Source organism: Myxine glutinosa, chromosome 4 (assembly GCF_964187855.1).
Source record: "Myxine glutinosa chromosome 4, kmMyxGlut1.1, whole genome shotgun sequence".
Classification (NCBI taxonomy): Eukaryota; Metazoa; Chordata; class Myxini; order Myxiniformes; family Myxinidae; genus Myxine; species Myxine glutinosa.
The window spans coordinates 67,955,336-67,977,440 of record NC_136264.1 but is presented as its reverse complement, the minus strand read 5'-3'; the positions used below and the strand labels follow the sequence as shown (position 1 = coordinate 67,977,440).

The 22,105-nt window shown below is 47.9% G+C and overlaps 1 protein-coding gene across 13 annotated transcripts in view; it reads right to left on the bottom strand.

Annotated features, from left to right (window-relative positions):
- OGT (O-linked N-acetylglucosamine (GlcNAc) transferase) overlaps window positions 1-22,105 on the bottom strand; it is a 97,412-nt gene that overhangs the window by 41,332 nt on the left and 33,975 nt on the right. For 8 of the 13 annotated variants that reach the window (XM_078775853.1, XM_078775854.1, XM_078775858.1 and 5 more), the window contains exons 6-7: window positions 14,152-14,231; window positions 12,828-13,023 (exon numbers count right to left, since the gene is read on the bottom strand). In XM_078775853.1, the coding sequence (XP_078631979.1) occupies window positions 12,828-13,023; window positions 14,152-14,231 (276 nt within the window). Of the gene's footprint in view, window positions 1-12,827; window positions 13,043-14,151; window positions 14,232-22,105 lie in introns of all 13 variants that reach the window. The other 5 variants (XM_078775851.1, XM_078775852.1, XM_078775855.1 and 2 more) reach the window with 1 other exon arrangement.

Sequence of the window (22,105 nt, the reverse complement as noted above, 5' to 3'; positions counted from 1 at the left end):
GGTTCCATTCCTTGACAAAATTAATTAGGCGTAGCAAAAAAGAAAAGTTCAGCTCAACTTTCTCCATCTTTGGAATCTCCCACAATGAAGGCGAGTCTCAGGGAGTATCACTTTTACATCAGACAGGTCCGTTGTCTTTCTGTACGCTTTCTTGTCTTGTACCATCTTATCCTATCTGTGCCACGTGCCCTGTCTCCCACACCACCGCTCCAATCCCCTGGTTTCCGCAGGGTGCACATGGTCTGCCAAGAACCGTCTTCTGGTGAAACTCCCATAATCTACACTCATTTGTTCCTCTTTATTGCCCACCAGTGGAACCAACTTACTCAGTCTCTTAAATTACATTGCTCCCTCAAGGGATTCAATATGGCTGTTCATCACCTCAGGTCACCCCATCCAAAATCATGTATCGGGGACGCCTCTTTGTGGTGGTTGTACCCCCCAATGCAAATTGGGGGTCAAATCCTCTTCATTCTTCCCTGCTGCCTGGATTCGTCAGGGCAGCGCGGTCACAGTCAAGAGTGCCAATCGGTCACCATGGACCAGCCCTTTCGTGTGTCTGTGTCTGTGTCCGTGTGTCTGTGTGTGTGTCCGTGTGTCTGTGTGTGTGTCCGTGTCTGTGTGTGTGTCCGTGTGTCTGTGTGTGTGTGTGTCTGTGTCCCCGTCTGTGTGTGTGTGTGTCTGTGTCCCCGTCTGTGTGTGTGTGTGTCTGTGTCCTCGTCTGTGTGTGTGTGTGTCTGTGTCCCCGTCTCTGTGTGTGTGTGTGTGTGTCTGTGTCCCCGTCTGTGTGTGTGTGTGTGTGTGTCTGTGTCCCCGTCTGTGTGTGTGTGTGTGTCTGTGTCCCCGTCTGTGTGTGTGTGTGTGTCTGTGTCCCCGTCTGTGTGTGTGTGTGTCTGTGTCCCCGTCTGTGTGTGTGTGTGTCTGTGTCCCCGTCTGTGTGTGTGTGTGTCTGTGTCCCCGTCTGTGTGTGTGTGTGTCTGTGTCCCCGTCTGTGTGTGTGTGTGTCTGTGTCCCCGTCTGTGTGTGTGTGTGTCTGTGTCCCCGTCTGTGTGTGTGTGTCTGTGTCCCCGTCTGTGTGTGTGTGTATGTGTCCCCGTCTGTGTGTGTGTGTGTCTGTGTCCCCGTCTGTGTGTGTGTGTCTGTGTCCCCGTCTGTGTGTGTGTGTGTCTGTGTCCCCGTCTGTGTGTGTGTGTGTGTCTGTGTCCCCGTCTGTGTGTGTGTGTGTCTGTGTCCCCGTCTGTGTGTGTGTGTGTCTGTGTCCCCGTCTGTGTGTGTGTGTGTCTGTGTCCCCGTCTGTGTGTGTGTGTGTCTGTGTCCCCGCCTGTGTGTGTGTGTGTGTCTGTGTCCCCGCCTGTGTGTGTGTGTGTGTGTGTGTCCCCGCCTCTGTGTGTGTGTGTGTGTGTGTGTGTGTGTGTGTGTCCGCCTCTGTGTGTGTGTGTGTCCCCGCCTCTGTGTGTGTGTGTGTCCCCGCCTCTGTGTGTGTGTGTGTCCCCGCCTCTGTGTGTGTGTGTGTCCCCGCCTCTGTGTGTGTGTGTGTCCCCGCCTCTGTGTGTGTGTGTGTGTGTGTGTCCCGCCTCTGTGTGTGTGTGTGTGTGTGTGTGTGTCCCCGCCTCTGTGTGTGTGTGTGTGTGTGTGTGTGTCCCCGCCTCTGTGTGTGTGTGTGTGTGTGTGTCTGTGTCCCCGTCTGTGTGTGTGTGTGTGTCTGTGTCCCCGCCTCTGTGTGTGTGTGTGTGTGTCCCCGCCTCTGTGTGTGTGTGTGTGTGTGTGTCCCCGCCTCTGTCTGTGTGTGTGTGTGTGTGTGTGTGTCCCCGCCTCTGTGTGTGTGTGTGTGTGTCCCCGCCTCTGTGTGTGTGTGTGTGTGTGTGTGTCCCCGCCTCTGTGTGTGTGTGTGTGTGTGTGTGTGTCCCCGCCTCTGTGTGTGTGTGTGTCCCCGCCTCTGTGTGTGTGTGTGTCCCCGCCTCTGTGTGTGTGTGTGTCCCCGCCTCTGTGTGTGTGTGTGTCCCCGCCTCTGTGTGTGTGTGTGTCCCCGCCTCTGTGTGTGTGTGTGTCCCCGCCTCTGTGTGTGTGTGTGTCCCCGCCTCTGTGTGTGTGTGTGTCCCCGCCTCTGTGTGTGTGTGTGTGTCCCCGCCTCTGTGTGTGTGTGTGTGTCCCCGCCTCTGTGTGTGTGTGTGTGTCCCCGCCTCTGTGTGTGTGTGTGTGTGTGTGTCCCCGCCTCTGTGTGTGTGTGTGTGTGTGTGTCCCCGCCTCTGTGTGTGTGTGTGTGTGTGTGTGTGTGTGTCCCCGCCTCTGTGTGTGTGTGTGTGTGTGTGTCTGTGTCCCCGTCTGTGTGTGTGTGTGTCTGTGTCCCCGTCTGTGTGTGTGTGTGTCTGTGTCCCCGTCTGTGTGTGTGTGTGTCTGTGTCCCCTCCTGTGTGTGTGTGTGTGTGTCTGTGTCCCCGCCTGTGTGTGTGTGTCTGTGTCCCCGCCTGTGTGTGTGTGTGTGTGTGTGTGTGTGTGTGTCCCCGCCTCTGTGTGTGTGTGTGTGTGTGTGTGTGTGTGTGTGTGTGTGTGTGTGTCCCCGCCTCTGTGTGTGTGTGTGCGTGTCCCCGCCTCTGTGTGTGTGTGTGTCCCCGCCTCTGTGTGTGTGTGTGTGTGTCCCCGCCTCTGTGTGTGTGTGTGTGTGTCCCCGCCTCTGTGTGTGTGTGTGTGTGTCCCCGCCTCTGTGTGTGTGTGTGTGTGTCCCCGCCTCTGTGTGTGTGTGTGTGTGTCCCCGCCTCTGTGTGTGTGTGTGTGTCCCCGCCTCTGTGTGTGTGTGTGTGTGTGTCCCCGCCTCTGTGTGTGTGTGTGTGTGTGTGTCCCCGCCTCTGTGTGTGTGTGTGTGTGTGTGTGTGTGTGTGTGTGTGTGTGTGTGTGTCCCCGCCTCTGTGTGTGTGTGTGTGTGTGTGTGTCCCCGCCTCTGTGTGTGTGTGTGTGTCCCCGCCTCTGTGTGTGTGTGTCCCCGCCTCTGTGTGTGTGTGTGTCCCCGCCTCTGTGTGTGTGTGTGTGTCCCCGCCTCTGTGTGTGTGTGTGTGTGTGTGTGTGTGTGTGTCCCCGCCTCTGTGTGTGTGTGTGTGTCCCCGCCTCTGTGTGTGTGTGTGTGTGTCCCCGCCTCTGTGTGTGTGTGTGTGTCCCCGCCTCTGTGTGTGTGTGTGTGTGTGTGTCCCCGCCTCTGTGTGTGTGTGTGTGTGTGTGTGTGTGTCCCCGCCTCTGTGTGTGTGTGTGTGTGTGTGTGTGTGTGTCCCCGCCTCTGTGTGTGTGTGTGTGTGTGTGTGTGTCCCCGCCTCTGTGTGTGTGTGTGTGTCCCCGCCTCTGTGTGTGTGTGTCCCCGCCTCTGTGTGTGTGTGTGTCCCCGCCTCTGTGTGTGTGTGTGTCCCCGCCTCTGTGTGTGTGTGTGTGTCCCCGCCTCTGTGTGTGTGTGTGTGTGTGTGTGTGTGTGTGTGTCCCCGCCTCTGTGTGTGTGTGTGTGTGTGTGTGTGTGTCCCCGCCTCTGTGTGTGTGTGTGTCCCCGCCTCTGTGTGTGTGTGTGTGTGTCCCCGCCTCTGTGTGTGTGTGTGTGTCCCCGCCTCTGTGTGTGTGTGTGTGTCCCCGCCTCTGTGTGTGTGTGTGTGTCCCCGCCTCTGTGTGTGTGTGTGTCCCCGCCTCTGTGTGTGTGTGTGTGTGTCCCCGCCTCTGTGTGTGTGTGTGTGTCCCCGCCTCTGTGTGTGTGTGTGTGTCCCCGCCTCTGTGTGTGTGTGTGTCCCCGCCTCTGTGTGTGTGTGTGTGTGTGTGTGTGTCCCCGCCTCTGTGTGTGTGTGTGTGTGTCCCCGCCTCTGTGTGTGTGTGTGTGTGTCCCCGCCTCTGTGTGTGTGTGTGTGTGTCCCCGCCTCTGTGTGTGTGTGTGTGTCCCCGCCTCTGTGTGTGTGTGTGTCCCCGCCTCTGTGTGTGTGTGTGTGTGTGTCCCCGCCTCTGTGTGTGTGTGTGTGTGTGTCCCCGCCTCTGTGTGTGTGTGTGTGTGTGTCCCCGCCTCTGTGTGTGTGTGTGTGTGTGTCCCCGCCTCTGTGTGTGTGTGTGTGTGTCCCCGCCTCTGTGTGTGTGTGTGTGTCCCCGTCTGTGTGTGTGTCTGTCCCCGTCTGTGTGTGTGTCTGTCCCCGTCTGTGTGTGTGTCTGTCCCCGTCTGTGTGTGTGTCCCCGCCTCTGTGTGTGTGTGTGTGTGTGTCCCCGCCTCTGTGTGTGTGTGTGTCCCCGCCTCTGTGTGTGTGTGTGTCCCCGCCTCTGTGTGTGTGTGTGTCCCCGCCTCTGTGTGTGTGTGTGTGTCCCCGCCTGTGTGTGTGTGTCCCCGCCTGTGTGTGTGTGTGTCCCCGCCTGTGTGTGTGTGTGTCCCCGCCTGTGTGTGTGTGTGTCCCCGCCTGTGTGTGTGTGTGTCCCCGCCTGTGTGTGTGTGTGTCCCCGCCTGTGTGTGTGTGTGTCCCCGCCTCTGTGTGTGTGTGTCCCCGCCTCTGTGTGTGTGTGTCCCCGCCTCTGTGTGTGTGTGTCCCCGCCTCTGTGTGTGTGTGTCCCCGCCTCTGTGTGTGTGTGTCCCCGCCTCTGTGTGTGTGTGTCCCCGCCTCTGTGTGTGTGTGTCCCCGCCTCTGTGTGTGTGTGTCCCCGCCTCTGTGTGTGTGTGTCCCCGCCTCTGTGTGTGTGTGTCCCCGCCTCTGTGTGTGTGTGTCCCCGCCTCTGTGTGTGTGTGTCCCCGCCTCTGTGTGTGTGTGTCCCCGCCTCTGTGTGTGTGTGTCCCCGCCTCTGTGTGTGTGTGTCCCCGCCTCTGTGTGTGTGTGTCCCCGCCTCTGTGTGTGTGTGTCCCCGCCTCTGTGTGTGTGTGTCCCCGCCTCTGTGTGTGTGTGTCCCCGCCTCTGTGTGTGTGTGTCCCCGCCTCTGTGTGTGTGTGTCCCCGCCTCTGTGTGTGTGTGTCCCCGCCTCTGTGTGTGTGTGTCCCCGCCTCTGTGTGTGTGTGTCCCCGCCTCTGTGTGTGTGTGTCCCCGCCTCTGTGTGTGTGTGTCCCCGCCTCTGTGTGTGTGTGTCCCCGCCTCTGTGTGTGTGTGTCCCCGCCTCTGTGTGTGTGTGTCCCCGCCTCTGTGTGTGTGTGTCCCCGCCTCTGTGTGTGTGTGTCCCCGCCTCTGTGTGTGTGTGTCCCCGCCTCTGTGTGTGTGTGTCCCCGCCTCTGTGTGTGTGTGTCCCCGCCTCTGTGTGTGTGTGTCCCCGCCTCTGTGTGTGTGTGTCCCCGCCTCTGTGTGTGTGTGTCCCCGCCTCTGTGTGTGTGTGTCCCCGCCTCTGTGTGTGTGTGTCCCCGCCTCTGTGTGTGTGTGTCCCCGCCTCTGTGTGTGTGTGTCCCCGCCTCTGTGTGTGTGTGTCCCCGCCTCTGTGTGTGTGTGTCCCCGCCTCTGTGTGTGTGTGTCCCCGCCTCTGTGTGTGTGTGTCCCCGCCTCTGTGTGTGTGTGTCCCCGCCTCTGTGTGTGTGTGTCCCCGCCTCTGTGTGTGTGTGTCCCCGCCTCTGTGTGTGTGTGTCCCCGCCTCTGTGTGTGTGTGTCCCCGCCTCTGTGTGTGTGTGTCCCCGCCTCTGTGTGTGTGTGTGTCCGCCTCTGTGTGTGTGTGTGTGTCCCCGCCTCTGTGTGTGTGTGTGTGTCCCCGCCTCTGTGTGTGTGTGTGTCCCCGCCTCTTTGTGTGTGTGTGTGTCCCCGCCTCTTTGTGTGTGTCCGTGTCCCCGCCTCTGTGTGTGTGTGTGTCCCCGCCTCTGTGTGTGTGTGTGTCCCCGCCTCTGTGTGTGTGTGTGTCCCCGCCTCTGTGTGTGTGTGTGTCCCCGCCTCTGTGTGTGTGTGTGTGTGTCCCCGCCTCTGTGTGTGTGTGTGTGTGTCCCCGCCTCTGTGTGTGTGTGTCCCCGCCTCTGTGTGTGTGTGTGTGTCCCCGCCTCTGTGTGTGTGTGTGTGTGTCCCCGCCTCTGTGTGTGTGTGTGTGTCCCCGCCTCTGTGTGTGTGTGTGTCCCCGCCTGTGTGTGTGTGTGTGTCCCCGCCTCTGTGTGTGTGTGTGTGTCCCCGCCTCTGTGTGTGTGTGTGTCCCCGCCTCTGTGTGTGTGTGTGTCCCCGCCTCTGTGTGTGTGTGTGTCCCCGCCTCTGTGTGTGTGTGTGTCCCCGCCTCTGTGTGTGTGTGTGTCCCCGCCTCTGTGTGTGTGTGTGTCCCCGCCTCTGTGTGTGTGTGTGTCCCCGCCTCTGTGTGTGTGTGTGTCCCCGCCTCTGTGTGTGTGTGTGTCCCCGCCTCTGTGTGTGTGTGTGTCCCCGCCTCTGTGTGTGTGTGTGTGTCCCCGCCTCTGTGTGTGTGTGTGTCCCCGCCTCTGTGTGTGTGTGTGTCCCCGCCTCTGTGTGTGTGTGTGTCCCCGCCTCTGTGTGTGTGTGTGTCCCCGCCTCTGTGTGTGTGTGTGTCCCCGCCTCTGTGTGTGTGTGTCCCCGCCTCTGTGTGTGTGTGTGTGTCCCCGCCTCTGTGTGTGTGTGTGTGTCCCCGCCTCTGTGTGTGTGTGTGTCCCCGCCTCTGTGTGTGTGTGTGTCCCCGCCTCTTTGTGTGTGTGTGTGTCCCCGCCTCTGTGTGTGTGTGTGTCCCCGCCTCTGTGTGTGTGTGTGTCCCCGCCTCTGTGTGTGTGTGTGTCCCCGCCTCTGTGTGTGTGTGTGTCCCCGCCTCTGTGTGTGTGTGTGTCCCCGCCTCTGTGTGTGTGTGTGTGTGTCCCCTCCTCTGTGTGTGTGTGTGTGTGTCCCCGCCTCTGTGTGTGTGTGTCCCCGCCTCTGTGTGTGTGTGTGTGTGTCCCCGCCTCTGTGTGTGTGTGTGTGTGTCCCCGCCTGTGTGTGTGTGTGTGTGTCCCCGCCTCTGTGTGTGTGTGTGTGTCCCCGCCTCTGTGTGTGTGTGTGTGTCCCCGCCTCTGTGTGTGTGTGTGTCCCCGCCTCTGTGTGTGTGTGTGTCCCCGCCTCTGTGTGTGTGTGTGTCCCCGCCTCTGTGTGTGTGTGTGTCCCCGCCTCTGTGTGTGTGTGTGTCCCCGCCTCTGTGTGTGTGTGTGTCCCCGCCTCTGTGTGTGTGTGTCCCCACCTCTGTGTGTGTGTGTCCCCGCCTCTGTGTGTGTGTGTCCCCGCCTCTGTGTGTGTGTCCCCGCCTCTGTGTGTGTGTGTGTGTGTCCCCGCCTCTGTGTGTGTGTGTGTGTGTCCCCGCCTCTGTGTGTGTGTGTGTGTGTCCCCGCCTCTGTGTGTGTGTGTGTCCCCGCCTCTGTGTGTGTGTGTGTCCCCGCCTCTGTGTGTGTGTGTGTCCCCGCCTCTGTGTGTGTGTGTCCCCGCCTCTGTGTGTGTGTGTCCCCGCCTCTGTGTGTGTGTGTCCCCGCCTCTGTGTGTGTGTGTCCCCGCCTCTGTGTGTGTGTGTCCCCGCCTCTGTGTGTGTGTGTCCCCGCCTCTGTGTGTGTGTGTCCCCGCCTCTGTGTGTGTGTGTGTGTCCGCCTCTGTGTCCGTCTCTGTGTCCGTCTCTGTGTCCGTCTCTGTGTCCGTCTCTGTGTGTATCTCTGTGTGTCTCTCTCATCTCAGGGTTGCTCCTGCGAGATCGATCGGATGTCTCCATGCCGCAGGTTCGAGAGAACTGGCTGGGGCTATACAACAAAAAAACAGCAGCCATGAGCATTTTTCTAACCCCTTAACCACCCCTTCCTCCCCACCCCACCCCTTATCAGGTTTCCAGTTTTCCATTCCACTTCTGTGAATGACAATTTGCATCTATATACATCTTGTTCACCAAGTGCTCTTCTTTACCCATCATTTCTCCAAGTCTCCCTCTATTTTACCCCTCAACCCTGCTGTTTGTGTGCCACCCCCCCCCCCCCCCCCTCTCAGTCAAGTGTTCTTTTTGTTCCGTTATGTCCTGATCCATTCTGTATTCGAACTGTTCCACAAGCCGCAACACTCCATTTAATCCATTGAGTACGGATGACGTCCAGTGCCGCAACCCGCGAAAAAGTTTTGTGTACGAATGACGTTACTACACGTCATCGACTATACCTATAAATAGATCGTCAGTACGTGGTTGCATTCCCGTACCAAAATGCCAAATTAATCCCGTACCGGGGGTATTTTTAATCCAAAAAAAATCCCGCACTCAAAGGGTCAAAAAAAACAAAACAACCTTAACTGGTTGGTTTAAAATATACATACAAATAAAACATCAACGGAATTTGACTTTTTATTTTAAGACCACATTCCTCTAACACCAGCAGCAGAGATTGAAAATTTACACAGTAAAAAAAAAAAAACAACTCGAGAACAATGTGACTGTTACCAATATACCTCCGCATAGTCCCACAATGGGTAGATGCCATCACTCTGCATATGTATGGGTCGTGGATCACGTTTGTGAAGTATCGTGTCGATTGGATAAGGTTGGTTTTTCTATCCAAGATTGCTGCCAAACCACGTGACCTATGACATCATCATTTTCAAACTATATGCAAGTGCTTTTAGATACTTGTAAAATTTAGCATCGATAGGGTGAGCGGCTTCAGAGATATAATTTAATATTTTCCTTCAATCCAAAATGGCTGCCAAACCATGTGACCTATGATGTCATAAATTTAATATTTCAATACAAATGGAAATTTCAAATACAAATTTCAATAATAAATTTTCAATAAAAAATGATAAAATTTCAAATACAAAAATATTCAATACAAATTCAATACATAAAAAATATAGATATTATTGTATTTTTTTATTCAATACATAATATTCAATACATAATGCAATGTATTGGCTTAGCGGTTCGGGTGCCGGCTTGGGATCCTAGGATCCTGGGTTCGAATCCCGGTCGATCGCTGAATTAACACCAGGGGGGGTTGACTCAGCCTGTCATCCTTCCAAGGTCGGCAAATTGAGTACCAGCTTGCTGGGATGAATGATCCCGGTTAGGGTGCATCAAACGCCCTTAGGTTCTTGGATTTTAATGTCTATTCTCTCAAATGTTACACTTGTTGGTAGAAGTATGTATGCAAAAAATAAATGAAATCAGAGGTGGTCCTGGGTGGCCACCGGCCACTTTTATATATTTAGGGCCATTTTCGGGGCCGCACTATGTAAAAATGTTTGATTTTGTTATTTTACACCCAAACCTAGTCATGTTTGGTATCAAATTGAAGGTCTTGATGAGAGGAATACAAATATAACAATTTTATGCAAAAAACGATGGTTTGATAATTAGTTTGTATTTTTACATGAATGAAATCGGAGGTCTAATCGTGGGTCCCATACTAGTAGTATAATAATATCCTTTATTTTCTTTCAGATGGCAGATAAGAAGACCAGATTATCAAGTGCCATTTTTGGTCTTGGCAATGCTTTTACAGAAGCAGATGGTACATTGACAGGAGTCCGCCTCCCAACTTGCCGGCAGGTTCTTCGATGCGTGATGTGGTACATCCAGAAAGAAATATGTGAAGGCAAACAAACTCAGCCACTGAAATGGAAATCTGCCAGCATCGTCCTTATCCAGCTGAAAAAATTCTACACTAAAGCAAATATTCCTATGCTTTCAGACCATCAATGCTGCAAACTAATACTTGACCTTCTTAATGACAATAACAAATTGCGTCAAATACCTGTTTCTCGCCGAGAATCTCCAAACACTTTGGCTAAGTTGCAAACCATGAATGAACGTCTTGATAAGACCTTTGGTGTATGGACAAAAGATGCAATGACAAACATTAAGAATGAGGAAGATAGAGTATTTTTAGAGTCAATGAAATCTGACAGAGTAGCCTCATTTTGTGGTGTTGACAAGAAGAAAGTTGATAAAGATCATAGAAAAGAAAAACGCCTCTTAGCGGAAGCTTCAAGACGAGAACGTCATGAATCATCCAGTGTACAAGAGATGACAATTAGTTCTGTATGCTCTGATGATAGTGACTCTGCAGATAGCTTGGAAGAAACTGAAGAAGAGGCGATTCCAGAGTTTCAAAGGAAGCGTAGTCACCACAGATCAACATATGCAGGTACATCTGCCTTTATTCCTCATGATATTCTGAAAAGACATTCAGTTGTGTCTGTTGCTACTCGACTAAACATAACTCCTGTTCAACAGGTTGCGCTCACCAAAGCTGTAATTCAAGAGGCAGGAGGTGATCCACGTCGTGTGGCCAAGTCGTACTCAACTGCTGATAAGGCTCGACGATCAATAACAAGTGCTATCGCCAAAGATATTCAAGAAAATTGGATCGCCCCAACAGCTGCAACACTTCACTGGGATGGCAAGCAGATACCAACGCTCACAAACAAGAATGTCAAGGAAGAAAGATTGCCAGTGTTGGTTGGGAATGCCACTGATGTAAAGCTACTGGGGGTGGCTAGATATCCTCCTGGAAGTGATAGGTCATCAGGTGACATCATTGCCGAGCACACTTACACGTATCTACATTCATGGAAGTGCAAACAATCAGTTGTCAACTTATGTTTTGACACAACAGCATCAAACACTGGACACGTTACAGCTGCCTGTGTTACCATTCAATCAAAACTGGACCGTGCTCTTCTGTGGTGTGCATGTCGCCATCATGTTGGAGAGGTAATCCTGGATCATGTGTTTGACGTTCTCAAAATTGAGGCATCAAAGTCTCCAGAAGTATCTTTGTTCCAAAAATTCCAGAAGAATTGGGAACGCATATCGCATGCAAAGAATGAAAGTTTAACCAAAATTGACATTTCCATGTACAATGACTATGCACAACAGCTGCTTTTATCCTGCAAAAACAAGGTTTTAAGCACAATCCGCACAAGCGCTTCATACTGTAGGGAAGACTACAAGGAAATGGCACAACTCTGCCAGGTAGTCCTCGATGATGATGTCACAAAACAAGGAACACTCCACAGACCAGGGGCCATGCATAAAGCAAGGTGGATGTCAAAGATTCTTTATTCCATCAAAATATGCCTACTTGAAGAGCAAATTTCTCTACTACCTCGAGGAACTGTAACAACACAACATCAACAGAAAAAACTGAAGGAGTTTGTTCTTTTTGTTGTTTATATTTATTGTGATTGGTGGCTCATATGTCAGTCTGCTTCAAATGCCCCATGGTTTGATTTGTGCTTTTACAAGACTCTGCTCAACTATAAAGCTGTCAACTCAACCATTTCAGTCAGCGCTGTGAAAGCCTTTGATAGACATTTGTGGTATTTAACCCCAGAACTGGTTGTTTTGGCACTGTTCAGCAATGCAATTCCTCAAAAGGATCGTCGTGCCCTTGCAGATGTGTTACTGGCCATACAACCAGATGAAATGCCAAGCACTCCAAAACACCGCTACGGTTCTGGATATGGCAAACCGTCATTTCCAAAAATTACAGAAGCGACAACCCTGGCTGATCTTGTGAACGAGGACTCGTGGTTTACAGTAAACCTTCTTCACCTAGATATGACCTTCCTAACAGAGGATGTTGACACTTGGCAGAACAATGAGCACTTCAAGGCAGCCAAGTCCATTGTGGATGGGCTTAATGTTGTGAATGACCCTGCGGAGAGAGCAGTAAAGCTCGCAACTGATTTTGTCTCAACTGCAAGAAGAGAAGACCACTTCCAAAATCTTCTTCAATTGGTTGAATGTGACCGCAAAGCGAGGCCAAATTTGCGGAAACGAGCAAAGTTGGAGTAGTGACATTGGCGTTGTGCTTAATACATTTTCAAACTTTTAATCAATGAAAGTACAATACTACAACACTGTACTACAACTTTGTAATATGAAGAACGATTTTGGTTAATTTTACATTGACATGTAAGGTTGTTTTAACTGTTTGATATTAGGCATTTAGTAAAAGTAGGACTTTACTTTTGTATATAGGTATAATGGTTAATTTTACATTATCTTGTAGTTAATTTTACATTATCTTGTAAAGTAGTTTAGCTGTGGCCCTAAATGGCCCTAAATATATAAAAGTGGCCGGTGGCCACCCAGGACCACCTCTGATTTCATCTATTTTTTGCATACATACTTCTACCAACAAGTGTAACATTTGAGGGAATAGACATTAAAATACAACAACTTTTTGAAAATCATGGGGCGTTTGATGCACCCTAATCCCGGTGTGTACCCCGGTTTAGAATAGGTACACCGTATCCCTGCGCATCGTAAGAGGTGACTAAGGGTTGGCGTCAGGAAGGGCATCCGACCATAAAAACATCCGACCATAAAAACATTGCCCGCAAGGCCAACCCCCGCTCTGGCGGGGAAAATGGCCTTAAAACGATCATTCATTCAATCATGTGCATGAAATTTCAGATTTTAGGATAAGGAATTTGATTGAAACATTTTGGCTGGTATACCACTTCACCTATGATGTCATCATTATCATGCTTTTGTTCCCCATTGGGAGTACTTGACAATGTGTCAAGTTTCAAATTTTTCCATTCAGCGGTTTCTGAGAAATAATTTTTAATTACTTGCTTTTAATCCAAGATGGCTGCCATACCACGTGACCTATGACATCACAATCATCATAAAAATATTCTGCCAGCGTGTCACTCCTACCCTGAAAGTTTCGTCTAAATCGGACATATGGTCGCTGAGAAAAACGAGGTTTTGTCCGTACGGAAGGACGGACAACCCGAAAACAAAATGCCTATGGCGACTTTGTCGGTGGAGGCATAAAAATTACAAACGTCAAAAAATATCACACGCAGCCCCATTGCCAAGTTCAAAATAAAGGAATGCACAGATGGCCGGATCATTACATGAGCATGTACCATTCCTATCAAGAGGACGACACGTGGTCGCAGTTCAGGCAACACAACTTACATTTCCCTTCTCCTTTAGTGCATTGGCAAGGTTGCAATAAGCATCAGGGAAGTTCGACTGGAGCTCAATAGCACGACGATAAGTGTCAATCGCAAGGTCAATGAGACCCTGCTCATAGTAGACGCAAGCCAGGTTTCCATGCACCACGGCATGGTTGGGGCTCAGATTCAGAGCGCGCAGGTAAGCAGCAACCGCCCTGACAAGCACCACACGCCCACAAAGCCATAAACACATGTCAAATTCTCGTTTTTTTTGAAGCAAAACAATACTGTAATCTGTTACATGGAGATGAGATACTACTTGCACTTAGTATCATAACTATGAGTAAAAGCATTTGGTTTTGCAAATTAAATATACAATTTATAAGTTGGTATTTTCTGGGGATACTACAACACCATACTGTACAGTGTACAGCATATCAGAAACAATCATTAAACATGGAGAAACAAATGAATGAATGAACTGTGCACTGGAACGCCACTCGGTAGAAAGTATACCTCAACAAGGCTGAACAGTTTACGCTTTGTGTCCCACTGATAGATCAAATCTGGATCCGGATTTGAACCAAAAGCTAATCGGCTTGTTCTTGTCACCTACCCAACTCATCCACCAAGTTTTGTCACAAGTCGTCCACAACGTTTTGGAATATTATCGTGCTACATATCGTTTTTGGCCCCATTACTTAATAATTCAAAAATTATTGCATCCGGATCCGTATCTTCACCAAAATCGAATCGATTCGTCCTTGTCACACACACACAACCTATCAACCATGTTTCGGCCGGATCTGTCAAATTTGTAAGATATTGTGCTGTATATAGTGTTTAGCCCGATCACTCAATCAATGGTGAAGAATCACTGAAAGAATAATCGGTTCCGGATCCAAATCTTTACCAAAATTGAATGAATTCTTCCTGTCACACACCCAACATATCCACCAAGTTTTGTCATAATCCATCCACAAGATTTTGAGACATTCTGTTCACAAGCAAACAGACAGACAGACAGACAGGGGTGAAAAACTCCTCCATCCACCCTTCCATCCATAATTCTGGGGGAATTAACCCATCTTCTGGGGAGACAAAGGTGGAGGGGGTGGGGCGGGGGAGGGGGGGAAATTTTAACCCATCTGCAATTCTGGGGAAGGAGGAGTGGGGGTGGGGGGAGGGGTGGGCATTAATCCGACCATAAATATGACAATATTCAAAACGAAACTCATGATTTATTAGTTTTGTAAATAATTCAGAACATGGAGCAAAAGTGAGAGCAATAATAAAAAGTATCATCCCTGTTTAATGCAGTTTTAAGTTGTTTCCTGACTTACCTGTCAAAGATCCTTGCCTCCTTGAGTACATTCCCTAAGTTGATATACGCATCAAGAAAGTTCGGATCCAAGCTCACAGCCTTTCACACAAATACAAGCAATAGGTGATGAGCAGGCAGACAACTATTTCAGCATCTATTTCAGCATTTCAATGGTAAACTACACAAAGGCTGAAGGTGATCCATACAAACCTGTCAAGCAACATGGAAAATTTTGTGAAGAAACAAATAAATAGGATAGATAGATATGCATTAATCGATTTTTACATGGAATGCCACATTGCCGCTGATCAAATACACTCTGGGCATGCGTAGTGTACAAATCTGGCTTCGGGGCTAAATGAGGCTTTTTTACAAGTCAATTCATAATACGTTAGAATAGGTATTTGTAATAGGTGACACTTGTCGAGTACGTTTCGCCCCCCCCCCCCCCCCACCCCACCACCCAACCCTCAATCCGGGAAAGCCAGCAAGGTCACCTAGTGGCCGAGCCCACCAATAGGCACACTCCGTGGAAACTCAAATGTCACCACGGGAGCTAAGACGCACTGATCACAGAGAGTGAAGGTCCTGGTGGCGAGCAGGTTGCTTGTGAAACAAAGAGGATTACATGAGTTCCTCAAGCCCCGTAACATGGCTCTGCATGTCGATGCTACCCTGTGGTTCCTGTCTGCGTCTGTGGGTAATGGTGGTGCTGTGGTCTCACTCCATGGTACCGTACAGCTTTGTGGGCTCACACATCCTCATGGAATTAAGCATACCATGATGCAGTCGCGTTCTGCTTAAACCTTTAATCTCAGTCCCATATACAGTGCATTCAGAAAGTATTCAGACTCCTTCACTTTTTTCACATTTCGTTATGTTGCAGCCTTATGCCGAAATCGTTCAAATTCATTTTTTCCCTCATCAATCTACACTCAATACCCCACAACGACAAAGAGAAAACAGGATTTTAGAAAGTTTTGCAAATTTATTAAAAAGAAAAAACTGAAATATCACATTGGCATAAGTATTCATACCCTTTGCTATGACACTTGAAATTTAGCTCAGGTGCCTCCCATTTCTCTTGATCTTTGAGATGTTTCTACACCTTGATTGGAGTCCACCTGTGGTAAATTCAATTGATTGGACATGATTTGGAAAGGCACACACCTGTCTATATAAGGTCTCACAGCTGACAATGCATATCAGAGCAAAAACCAACCCACGAGGTCGAAGGAACTGCCTGCGGAGCTCAGAGACAGGATTGTGTCGAGGCACAGGTCTGGGGAAGCCTACAAAAAAAATTCTGCTGCATTGAAGGTTCCCAAGAGCACAGTGGCCTCCATAATTCTTAAATGGAAGACGTTTGGAACAACCAGGACTCTTCCTTGAGCTGGCCGCCCGGCCAAACTGAGCAATCGGGGGAGAAGGGCCTTGGTAATAGAGGTGACCAAGAACCTGATGGTCACTGGCTGAGCTCCAGAGATCCTGTGTGGAGATGGGAGAAACTTCCAGAAGGACAACCATCACTGCAACACTCCACCGATCTGGGCTTTATGGCAGAGTGGCCAAACGGAAGCCTCTCCTCAGTGAAAGACACATGAAAGCCTGCTTGGAGTTTGCAAAAAAGCACCGAAAGGACTCTCAGACTGTGAGAAACAAGATTCTGTGGTCTGATGAAACCAAGATTGAACTGTTTGGCCTCAATTCTAAGCATCATGTCTGGAGGAAACCAGACATCATCACCTGATGTCATCACCTGCCCAATACCATCCCAACGGTGAAGCATGGTGGTGGCAGCATCATGCTGTGGGGGTGTTTTTCAGCAGCAGGGACTGGGGGACTGGTCAGGGTTGAGGGAACAATGAACGGAGCAAAGTACAGAGATATCCTTAATGAAAACCTGAAACAGAGCGCTCAAGACCTCAGACTGGGACGAAGGTTCACCTTCCAACAGGACAATGACCCCAAGCACACAGCCAAGACAACGCAGGAGTGGCTTAGGGACAACTCTGTCAAGGTCCTTGAGTGGCCCAGCCAAAGCGCTGACTTGAACCCAATTGAACATCTATGGAGACCTGAAAATGGCTGTCCACCAACGGTCCCCATCCAACCTGACAGGGATTGAGAGGATCTGCAGAGAAGAATGGCAGAAAATCCCCAAATCCAGGTGTGCAAAGCTTGTCGCGTCATACCCAAGAAGACTCGAGGCTGTAATCGCTGCCAACGGTGCTTCAACTAAGTACTGAGTTAAGGGTCTGAATACTTATGTCAATGTGATATTTCAGTTTTTTCTTTTTAATAAATTTGCAAAACTTTCTAAAATACTGTTTTCTCTTTGTCATTATGGGGTATTGAGTGTAGATTGATGAGGGAAAAAATGAATTTAAATGATTTCAGCAAAAGGCTGCAACATAACTAAATGTGAAAAAACCAAGGGGTCTGAATACTTTCTGAATGCACTGTACCTCCTGATGTGTCCTATGTGTCTTCCTCAAATTAGTGAGGCCATTAAGAGTAGAAATGCACGGAGTGGGTAATATGGATACAGAAGCAAAATTGTGGGTGAGGCAGGGTTTTTTTTAATGTGGTTTTAGATGAGGTTAGATGGGGGATGGATGGGGATGTTTTCGATGGGGGGTGATCTGAGATGGTGGTGAACAGCTGTCTTCAACACATGGAGGGAAGAATGACATTGAAGAGAATGTGGAAGATAGTTTCACGGGTGGGGGAAAAAACAAAGAGGAACAAATAAGTTGAGGTGACCAGTGATTCTAGATTTTGAGAGTTTCACGAGAAGGGGGTGGGGGGAGGGGGGCTGCCAGTGAACCATGTAAGCCCAAAAGAAACACAGGAGAAGGGGCACAAATCACAGAGTGCAGAGTATGCAAGAACAGAACAGAGGCAGTGGAAGACAGAGACCTCCAATCTGTCTGCGATAGGAAAATGATGGCACCATCAACTCAGCTTCATCGTGGGAGATTCCAATTATCTTGAAGACCTTGGTTTCTACGACCTTAGATTGGGTTTCACTGATATTTAAGTGCTTGGCTTGGAGGCCTTCTTCATGAGAACCTGTGCTGTGGCCAATGAAGGGACATGGAACTCCATAATCGCATCACTGGTAACCAGAATACCCAAGGAAGCGATGGCACTTTCCCCAAGCACGTTGGCTGCGTTTGTCTCATCTGGCGTGTGCATGTGCGCTCCTCTACGTGCCCCAGATCATGTATTACAAAAAATAATTACAACAAGTACACATACATTCAAAGTACACCGCCCCCATGCCAAATAATTAAATATCCTACAGCACGGCATTGCCGGGGGGCCTGAGGCGCCCGGCAATACCGCAGTGCAGCTCATAGAGACTGCATTGGAAGGGAGAGGTGTACAATAATTGATTGATTAATTGCATAATTAAAATCATCAAAAGATTATCATAAAATATTTTCTTAATCAATTGGCTGGCTAATAGCATAACTAAACCACTGGTGCTTCATCCGAAAATGCATCTTTTAGAAATGTAATTAAATAAGTCATAAAAAATTAAATAATTAATTGATTAATCAATAAATAATTAATCGATTAAATGATTAATCAATAAATCAAAAATATCCTTTATAGCCACATCACTTGGTCACTGTCATGTCCAAATACCAGCTTCCGAGCTCAAAAGGTGCCCGAGATATTGCCCAGATGAGAAAGAAAATAAATGAATGATTAATAATGAAAATAAATAATAATCATAAAAAAATTCAATAGTTAATCAATTGGCTAAAAGAATACATAAACCACCACCATTTCATCCAAATCTGTAACTTTAAAATAATTAATTAATTAAGTCATTCATCTAATAATTAAATAATTAATCGATTCATTAATTAATCAGTAAATCAAAAATACCCTTTACAGCCAAATCACCTGGTCATTGTCATGTCCAAATATCAGCTTCTTAGCTCAAAAGGTGCCTGAGATATTGCCCAGATGAGAAAGAAAATAACTAAATGATTAATAATGAAAAGAAATAAATAATAATCATAAAAAATTTAAATAATTAATCACTTGGCTCATGGAACACAAACAACCACCATTTCATCCGAATCTGTAGCTTAAAAAAAAAAGAAGTCATTATTCGAATAATTAAATAATTAATCAATAAAACAAAAATAGCCTTTGCAGCCAAATTACTTGGTCATTGGCATGTCCAAATATCAGCTTCTTAACTCAAAAGGTGCCTGAGATAATGCCCAGAAGAGAAAGGAAATGTATAAGTACTTAACTAGTCGCTAATAATTAAATAACTCATCAATTAATTGATTAATCAAAAAAACCAAAAATACCGTTTTTGACAAAGTACTTGCTCACTATTGTGTCGAAATTTCAGCTTCCGAGCTCAAAGGATGGCTGAGATATCGCCCGGACAAACAAACAAACAAGAAAGAAAGCAAGAAAACAAACAAACAAACAACCAGAGTGAAAACGGAGTACTCCCTTTCAGCGTGCGTCATTGCCGAGCCCCCTTCGGTGTATACAAGATCGAGGCTCGTGAAAAAGCTAACATTAATCACACAAAAAGTCAAACCGACACATAAAACACAAAATAAGGGGAGCAGTAGACAAGATGGGGAGAGAGGGGGAAGGACACAAACAACATTTGAGAGCAGGGACATCGAGAGAAACGTGGGAGGGAGAGGGCTTGGGGGGAGGTGGGAGAGGTATAAAACATACGGACTTCCAGGAAAGAAGTTGGAATTTCAAAAAAGTGGATCTGCGGTGAATTAGCGGGGGTAGAAGAGATCAAGGTTTTGGATGGGGGAAGAGAAGAGATGGTGGTGAACAGCTGTTTTAAAGACCTGGAGGGAGGAGTGGGATTGAAGGGAGTGGGGGAGTTTGTTCCAGAGGCGGGAGAAAAGAGGAATGAAAGAGTGAAGGTGAGCAGAGAGCCTAGATTTTGGCAGTTTAACCATAAGAGGGTTGCTGGCAGATCTTGTGCGACCTCAAGGAATATTTGGGGGACAGAGCACAGAGAGAGCTGGGGGAGAAAGGCCGGAGAGGAGTCGGTAGACAGAAAGACCACCAACCTGCCTGCGGTGAGTGAGTGAAAGGCCCTCGGAGTTAGCTTCATCGCGGGAGATTCCAATGATTCATTCATTATAGTGGGCTTATGTCAGCAAAGTAAAGTTGCATGACGTGTTGAAGTCAAAATGAAATCATGATACTGAAGTTATACTCAGTCACGTACAGAATTCAAGTCTCACATCCTATGTTTATTTCAGGCTGTGCCAGAGTATGTATGCATGTATGCATGAATGAATGTATCCATTGCAGCTCATGCCTGCAAAGCTACTCCTTCATCCCTTCACTTACTTCCCCCTCTACCCATTCATATACTCTCCCATTCTGCCCAGGCCATGGACCCTCAATGCACCCAAGTTAGGCTTTAAAAGCAGTCTGAAGTGAATGGATTTCATGGAGCCAATTGTCAATATCAAAACACAAGTTGTTGATTTTTTAAATACAAAGTTAAGGCTCGTGGAAGAATTGAAAGGTAGAACGGATCAGAATGTAACCAAACGGGTTGAAACAAAATAGAGAATGGTTGGACAAATAAGGGATGTGGAGGAGGAATAATGAAGGGTTGGGGATGGACAAGAAGGATATGGAAGCAAATGTCCAGAGTAAAAACTGGAAATTTGGAGAGAGATGGGTCTGGGCTTTAAAAGGTTAAGAAAGGATCATCGTTTTGGATGGGGGATGACCTGAGATGGTAGTGAACAGCAGTCTTGAAAACCTGGAGGGAGAAGTTAAAACCAACTAATTGTACAGTAATACCCCGGTTTGCTCGAAGATAGGTTCCCGAGACATTCGCACAATAGCAATTTCGTGCAGAACAGAGCTCATAAAGCATTGTGCAAATGAGGATACATGGACCGGACAAGCTATTTCCTGGATAGAAGCAGTACATACAGGGACATAATACTCGTATTTATATTACCTGTAAGAACGCAAAATCATAAATGAACAATATTAAAGAATAAATATTAGTAATTAGTAATAAATAAAAAATGTAAATTTTCGACATTTACGGATGATTTACCATGGATGTGTCTTGGAGCTACAGCGTTTTCCTCACTGACTGCCTTCGCTCCGTAAACAGGTAGGTACACGAGATGGGGCTTTAACTTCAAATCTCATGTCACATTGCCACCAAGGGGGGTTGCCAGACAGTCTTTTGCTACCTTGTAGCTAGAGGCATGCCAATTACTGTTCCTTGGCAATGAACATACAGGACAGCATCCTCTTCCAAAAAAGCCCCGTTTTGTCCACATTAAAAACTAGATGGTATTCATAGAATACTTACCCTACGCAGTCTTGAGAAGGACTAACTTCTGTTTTTTAAGGGGGTTTTTTTTTGATCCAATATGGCTGCCAGACGAGTGACTGATGTCATTTTTATCAAACTATATTTCCCATGGGTAGTTGATCAATTAGTTAAATATTTGCATTGATCAGTTAAGCAGTTTAAGAAGAGAATATTTTCAAAGATTTTTGCTTAGATCCAATATGGCTGCCAGACCAATTTTTTCCATGGAGCGGGGTCGGAGATAGAGGGGCAAAGTTTTTCGGTTTTTGCAAGATGGCGCCTTTACCGCTGAACTATGACGTCATAATTATCATTAAAATATTCTACAGGAGGCGGCGCACCTATGGTGAAAATTTCATGTCAGCAGCCCTGGCAGCCCTGGCAGCCCTGGCCTGACACCATGAGCATTGCAGGCGCAACCCGACTGGCATGGTTTGTTGGGGAGACGAGGGGTGGAGATTTTGAAGGCAAAATGCACCATTCCAAGCATTATTTGACCCATAACTTCCATTTCAACTCAGAGCGATTTTACCAATGCAATTATTCAAGACTATTTGGGACATTCATTCTGAGTTATGAACACATAATAATGACACTTCAGTGGAGTGGGAAAGTAAGAACACGAACAAGAATAGACCCCTGTGAAACCGATGGCGTCAACAAGAACTTGGAGCATGTATACAATGCGTGATGGGCCCTAAAGTACCGGTACCATACATGTTGTACCTTTTCAAAAAACAGGATTGACGCCACCCTGCACAATCTTCACTCGAATCGAAGTGATGTAAGGGTCTCTTCGATGACAATCTGTGCGGGTATCTCTGGTTTATACTGATCCAAGAATTGCAGAGAAAAAAATTCATACTGATCGAATCAAGTGTTGTACTTGCCGAATTATGACGTCATTATTACGGTACTGATGACATCATCATTAACATATCTTATGCCCCAAGGGGATTGCTTGACTGAGCCATATTTCAATTTTTTTCCATGGAGTGGTTTCGTAGCGGTGCAAATGTTTTCGATTTTTCCAAGATGGGGCCTGTACCACGTGACCAATGACGTCATAATTATCATTGAACAATTCTACAGGAGCCACTCATATTCTGAAAATTTCGTGTTCATCGGACGAACAGTTGGAGGAATTTTTTTTCCCCATACTGTTCAGATCAAGCAATGTACTTGTCGAATTGTGACATCATAATGGAGGCACCTATGACATCATTTTTTATATATTAAAAAAACCTTTAGAGGCCATTTTTCCCCGCAAAGCGGGTTGGCCTTTTTCGGGCACAGTGGTTGTTGTTGTTTTTGTTGGTCCCCTTTTTGAAGCAATGTTTTACGGCCGGATGCCCTTCCTGCCGCCAACCCTGTTTGTCGCCTTTTAACGACACACAGGGAATTACCAGTGAGCTGGTACTCAATTAGCCAACCTCAGAGGGATGACAGGCTTCCTTTTTTTTTTTTTTGGATACTGAATCGAGGCTCGTGAAAGAGCTGACATTTACTTCACAAACAAATCAACCAGACAAACAAAATACACAAAAAGAGGGAGCGGAAGACAAGAGAAGGGGAAGCACACAAACACTTGAGGGCACACAACATTTAA